The sequence below is a fragment of the Notolepis coatsorum genome (assembly GCF_963971535.1).
Source record: "Notolepis coatsorum genome assembly, chromosome: 3".
In the NCBI taxonomy this organism is placed as follows: Eukaryota; Metazoa; Chordata; class Actinopteri; order Aulopiformes; family Paralepididae; genus Notolepis; species Notolepis coatsorum.
Genome location: NC_140167.1, coordinates 76,805,008 through 76,811,773, shown reverse-complemented (window position 1 = coordinate 76,811,773; position 6,766 = coordinate 76,805,008). Strand labels below are relative to the sequence as shown.

Here is a 6,766-nt window from a genome sequence, read left to right as displayed (position 1 = left end):
AAATATTTTTTTTATTATATTCTACTAAGAGGTTGGCCAGTCGACTACGGCTCCTTTCGACCGATTAGTCGACTAATCGATTAATAGGGGTCAGCCCTACTGTGTATATGAGCTGTTGTATTGATACTCCATAATATTAGTGTGTATATATGTGTTGCCACCTAGACAGTAGCCTGAGCGGGGAATCCATGGCTCTCAAAACTATGAGCAAGGTGAATGGCAGAACAAAATTTCTGGCCAGAAAAGCACATTTATTAGACCCTGAAAGTCTTCGCATTCTGGCAAATTCACTTGTTTATTGTTGCTTTGACTATGCTATCTGTTCTCGGTACGGAGGTCTGACCAAAGTTTTAAAAGATAAGTTACAGGTTTCTCAGAACAAACAACTCTAGGACTAGCCTCCAGAGCACATGTGGGCAAACAACACTTCCAGTTGTTGGGCTGGCTCCCTCTGGAAGCCAGGTCCGTTCAACTTCAGCTCAATATAGTTCACAACATTTATAATAATAGGGCCCCCACTTATCTTACAAAATTTTTTCAGTGGAACAGGGACATGCATACCCATAACACCATAACGCCGACCTGTGTATTCCAAGGTTCAAAACTAATTATGGGCAAATGTTCTTTTAAATTCTGGGGAGTCACAAATTGGAATTTGCTACCTTCACAGCTAAAATGCATTAGTAGCCGACACAATTTTAAGAAAAAAGTCAAATCATGGCTCCTCGACAATGTTAAAAACTAGATTTTAAAATGTTGTCTGATACATTGTTGTCTGTGGCTACGTTTGTACTTTGTACTGCATTTAACATTTCCATGTCTATGTAGTTTGTCACATGTTTTGTATTGCTCGTCTGTCTGAGACCAAGGACCACAATGGAAATAAGTCTCGACTTTTTTTGTGTAGCATCCTTGACGTTTTTCTGGAATCTTGTATTTTTTTTTTAAATGTCAAATAAAATAAAATAAAATATGAGCTGTTGTATTGATACTCTATAATATTAGTGTATATGAGCTGTTGTATTGATAGATACTCTATAATATTAGTGGTGTATATGAGCTGTTGTATTGATATAACTCTGAAATAGTGTAATATAAAGGCTGTAGTTTGTAGGCCTTACATTAATCCTACAAGTCTCCATGACAACACAAATCACTGACAAATTGCAAAACTCATTACATTTTATTGGTTTTTAGATAGAAAATCATGATCATAGCAATTGGATTAGTAATTAAACTAAAAATATAAATACAAAAAGACAACATTACATGATATCAGACATAGAAAGTGATATTATTGCAGATATAAAAGTTATTCACACAGTACTTCAGGTCACAGTATTTCAGAGCTGTAGACATATTGACTCCTCCTCTTTCATGGTCATCGCTAAGCAACAGGTGATTCTATACCAGCTGACGTTTAAAATGTTGGTCATCATGGCGATGTTATGATTCTATACCATCAGATGGTCACCATAGTGATGGTGATTATGGTGTGTCAGTGTATGTAAGTGTGTGTCAGTGTGACAGTGTGTCGATGTTCCAGGTGTCTGTGTGTCAGTGTATGTAAGTGTATGTAATAGTGTGTCAGTGTGACAGTGTGTCGATGTCCCAGGTGTCAGTGTGTCTGTGTGTCAGTGTACTGTATGTAATTGTGTGTCAGTGTCCCAGGTGTCAGTGTATGTAAGTGTATGTAATAGTGTGACAGTGTGTCGATGTCCCAAGTGTCAGTGTGTCTGTGTGTCAGTGTATGTAATTGTGTGTCAGTGTATGTAAGTGCGTGTCAGTGTGTCCCCTCTGTCTCTACAGGCTGGTACTGAGTGTCCGAGTGTCTGTAAAGACAGTAATGCTGAACGATGAAGACAATGTCAAAGAGGATGGAGAACAAACCCAGTCCAAACTTAGTAGGATCTCCAAATACCAATAGCCACTCATCTGAGAGAGAGAGAGAGAGAGAGAGAGAGAGAGAGAGAGAGAGAGAGAGAGAGAGAGAGAGAGAGAGAGAGAGAGAGAGAGAGAGAGAGAGAGAGAGAGAGAGAGAGAGAGAGAGAGAGAGATGTAGAGAGAGAGGGACAGAGACAGAGATTATAAACCGGTCAGTCAGAAGGTGTTTAGATACAGTAGATATGAGATCTCCATGGTGTTTAGACACAGTACTGTAGATACGAGATCTATATTCATGGTGTTTACTAATATAGTTAGTTATATTATAAATATAGTTATCGTTGTTATATTATAAATATAGTCACTGTTATATTATAAATATAGTTATCGTTGTTATATTATAAATATAGTCACTGTTATATTATAAATATAGTTATTGTTATATTTTTTTGATCTATTTTTTTCTACCATTTTCTATTTTTCTGCCATCCCAATTTCGTATCGTCCAATTCTACCCTCCCCTGTCTCGAACGCTGTTAGGCCATGCCTCCCACAAGCCGGCTGCAATGTGGACGAAGCCTTACATCACGTGTCCCCTCCGGTACTCAAGGAAGCAGCCGTCGCATATTTTCACCTGCACAGCGCGATCTCTCAGCGGCGGGGGTCTGCGTGGGAGGGACACGCCGCCCCCGTCGCTTCCTGATTCTGCTGCGCAGGCGCACCAACCGACCTGTAGGAGTCGCTGTCCACAATGTCCGATCCCCACCCATCAGCTTTCCCACCCCTAACACTGCCAATTGTGTTAGTATGAACGACCAGCCAAGCTGATAGCAATGCGGAGAGCTGGGCTCAAACCAGTTATTGTTATATTATAAATATAGTTATCGTTGTTATATTATAAATATAGTTATCGTTGTTATATTATAAATATAGTTATATATCAACTGGCTTCGCGTCTCACTCTGCCTTCTGAGAGAACTCATCATCTCCAGCACCTAGTGTGCTCCGGGGAACAAAACAAATGCACCCACTTGCACGTGACCACGCCACTCCCATGCGTCCCCTATATTACGCCGGAAGTGGTCACGCCTCACCCTTCCTCATTCGTTTCCAACGCGGAAGCAGCTCAGATGCACTTCTGAACTGGAGATTGTTTGTAGCGAAAGATTACGCAATGTTGGGCTTCGCCAGAAGTACGCCAGCCCCCGGATCCTTCTCGGCACGTCCACAGCACGGCGGTCCTATCCTGTGTTTTTTCCTCGTCGCTTGACAGCGGACCAAATGGACTTCGCGCGATGTTTAGCAGTCAAGCTACGTCGCGCTCAGGTAGGACCTGCGCTAGCAGGCATTGGTACTGGCATGTGTAATACTGCTCATTGTCTCGTGAGACGACCGAGTGATGTATTGGCGCAGGGGCCGGGATATTTGGATAAACGTGGTCATCATGACTCACTTTTTAGATGTTTTTCCAAGTATCCTAGCGCTGCAGGATGGGTACTGTTCACATTTGAACTGATACGGTACCGGTACCTGTGAATCGATACCGGTACCCAACGGTACCTTTTTTCTGTACTTTAGTCTCTAAAAATGTAATCTACCTACCTCAGTTGTGAAAAAAAAATAACCACACTTTAGACAGTTTTCGGCCTGCCATTGCCCCAACTGCTTTGTTGTTGAATCAAGTCAAATCCTAGGTAAGCGTAAGTACCTTTAAAAGTACCGAATTCGGTACCCATCCCTAGCGTGCGCAGCTAATGCTAATGCTACAATGTTGGGGCGCCGTTCCCATGTACCCCGCCGGGGCTGTCTTTACTCTTCCCTCCTCTTAACCATTCATGCTGACAGTCAATCGGTGTCTAATGTTGGGGGTTTAGCGGAGGCTTATTTACCCTTTACATGGGTGGATGGGCTGACGACAGGGCTCAGGGCAGGTGTGCATTTTGTGAATCTATGAATTGAAAATGGGGGACCCTGATGTAGACAGGACTAACGTTTCTCTGGTCTGCATCCCCTTAACAATTGTGTGTATTGGGCTAGCCCATTCTGCAATATGTTAATAGAGTTTTCGTTCATTCATTCATTTATCCCGTCACGGGTGCACACTGCAGGGGAGGTTGTTGCATGCCTACTAGTGGAGCAGTGCTTCACTAGTAATAGACTTTGGTCAGCAGTTGCCACTGGTGTTCCGTGCTTAGTGGTGCAGGTGGCATCGGTCCTTTGCCCTGACATGGTGGAACGGTATCCCGCCCGGCCGACGCCAAGAAGCGAGTCGGCCCGGCAGGTGGCTGGTGGGCTGTTGAAGCTTATACCGCCGCGGTACAGAATTTAGCAGCAACTAACAACATTGCTCAATTGAGTGGAACTCTGTTCTGCCTCCTGTTCTGGGGCGGCCTCTAGGCTTGGCTGCTGAAAGGGTGAATCTGGTGGGGATGCGTCTTAACTCTTCTGTGGTTAACGCCATCCGGAACGCGCATGCTCCATCCACTACCGCGGCTTACTCAGGATAGTGGCGTATGGTTCAAGAGTGGTGTGAGGTTGGGGGGTTGGACCCGGTGTCATGCCCCCTGGACTCGGTTCGGTTCTTCTCCAGTCTATCCTGGATGGGCGGCCGGCCTCGACAGTGAAGGTATATGCCGCAGCTATTATCTTCTTGTCATGTGGGCTTTGAGGGCAGAACACTGTTCAGCCACCCTCTCGTGGGACGTTCTTGCTTGGCGCACGGCGTCTCAAGCCTGTGGAACGTTCTCCGTCTCCGAGTCGGGACCTCCAACTGTTCTGGAAAGGCTGTTGGGGGCCCCGTTTGAGCCTCTTGAGCAGGCGCCATTGGATCGTCTGTCTTACGACCGCGTTCCTTTTTTGGGCCATCACCTCCGCTAAATGCATGGGTGAGCCATGTGCTCTCTCGGTGCGGTCGGAGTACCTGTCTATTCGGGGCGATAGCAGGTGACTCTGTGGCCTGATCCGGCCTTCGTGCCAAAGAATATCCGGAGCTTTTGTCGCTCCTGGGATATTGTGCTTCAGGCGTTTCGCCCTCCTCCTCACGCTAGTGGGTTGGAGGTGAGCCTTCACCTGTCGTGTCCCGTCCGTGCACTGAAGGTTTACCTTAGTCGCACGCGGGATCTCAGGGCTTCCGATGAACTGTCACATTGGTTGTGCGAGGGCATAGCCCTTTGCTACACGTTGGCTGGACAGCTTCCCCCCGGGGGCGTCAGGGCGCACTCCACTCGTGGTGTGGTGGCCTCTGCTGCCCTGTTAGGGGGGGCCTCGTGGAGGACATTTGTGCTGCGGCCTCCTGGTCCTCCCCGAGTCCTTTCGTTAGGTTTTACCTCATGGACATGACTGGGGGTTCTGTCTCCCAGGCGGTCCTGAGGTCTGGGACCTCTCCTGCATCCCGCCATCAGGTGGGCTAGCAGGGGTGTGTGGGTGTGGACCGCGGGGTGCTGTGTCACACGTGGTCCCGCTTGCGCTGTGCGTTTGGGGTGCCTGGTAGAGCTGCCGCGGTATTGATGTTTTCCTTACCGCACAATTTTTTTTTGTAGTCTACTCTTTATAGCATATAGCCTGCCTCTAGTCTAAATGTCTATCTTTAGAGGATGACTTTGCAGCATGAATATTGTTTGGGATTCGGCAAGCACGCATTCGTTAAAAGTGAAACACGGATTCGAAGTATCCCCTCTGTGTCGCGGGCAGGGGTGGTAGCGGCGCGCCCACCGGTTACCCCCCGACCCTTTCTTCTTCTTCTTCTTATTATAACGTTACTACTTATGATTACAAAGGCATTCGTTTTGTGGCATTACGTTATATAGTTACACGTTCGTATTTACCGGACCATAGCAAGGCAAGCGTTACTCAATTCATATCTCAGTTCCTTTCTTTGCTCAGAGCGTGCAGAGTTGTACCCATTCTGCGGTCTGTTAATAAAGTTTTCAATCAGACAAGTGTATAGAACGAAGGGCTTTTATTATAACATTTCGTTGCAGTAAAATCATTATGCCTCGTTCCCTGAGGAGCGACGGTACATCGGTAATCCACTCCGGTCTCCGGTGGGAGCTAACGTATATTAGCCGTGTTGTGACTGTGAGCTCTGATCAATGGCTGAGATTCAGGAAGTAAAAGCACTGCAAGACGATCCAACGTGTGACGCGTCTCTCTTCTGACCAATCAGTGGTCTGCAATGTTTCACATGACTTTTCTGGTACCCAATAGGGTCGCTTGGAACCTCGATAGAGGAGTAGGGTATATCTGCAGAGCCGCAAGCCCAACGAGAGAAGGGTACTTTATTATTATTAAAAAAAAACAGCGGTGACGCGGTATTCAGCCTACTCTTGCGGTGGGCGTGATGTAACAGCGATACCGCGGTAATCGCGGCAGCTCTAGTGCCTGGTTCCCATTTTTTCGCACTTTGGTGGAGTTGACTGCCTCCCCCCCTTCGTTAGGACGGGCGGGTGGACGGGACTCCCCTCCTCCCTGGCTGGGGCTTACGGGCCCTCAGAGGGTGCATTTGTCAGGGTCACGCGTCCGCTCTGCCCTTTATCTCAGAAGGCAGAGCGAGACGTGAAGCCAGTTGATATATAACGTAAGGTTATCCTATAACCCTGGTTATATGATACTGGCTGAGCGTCTCGCTCTTTATCTTTAGCCGTGGGGCGGCTTTGGCTCAGGGGTAGAGCGGGTCGTCCAATGATCGAAGGGTTGGTGGTTCGAATCCCGCTCAAGCCCATGTCCATCCCATTGCTGTTGTGTCCTTGAGCAAGACACTTAACCTACTTGCCTCGTATGAATGTGTATGCATGTGAATGAATGTTGGTGGTGGTCGGAGGGGCCGTAGGCGATGATTATTCCCCACGCTTCCGTGAGTCTGCCTCAGGGCAGCTCTGGCTGC

General features: G+C 47.1%; 1 protein-coding gene across 1 annotated transcript in view; it reads right to left on the bottom strand.

Moving 5' to 3' along the window:
• Positions 1-1,168: 1,168 nt before the first annotated feature.
• Positions 1,169-6,766, bottom strand: part of ctns (cystinosin, lysosomal cystine transporter) — a 36,143-nt gene continuing 30,545 nt past the window's right edge. The window contains exon 11 of the mRNA XM_084309540.1: positions 1,169-1,935. Coding sequence (XP_084165666.1) covers positions 1,784-1,935 — 152 coding nt within the window. The 3' untranslated portion in view covers positions 1,169-1,783. The remainder of the gene's footprint in view (positions 1,936-6,766) is intronic.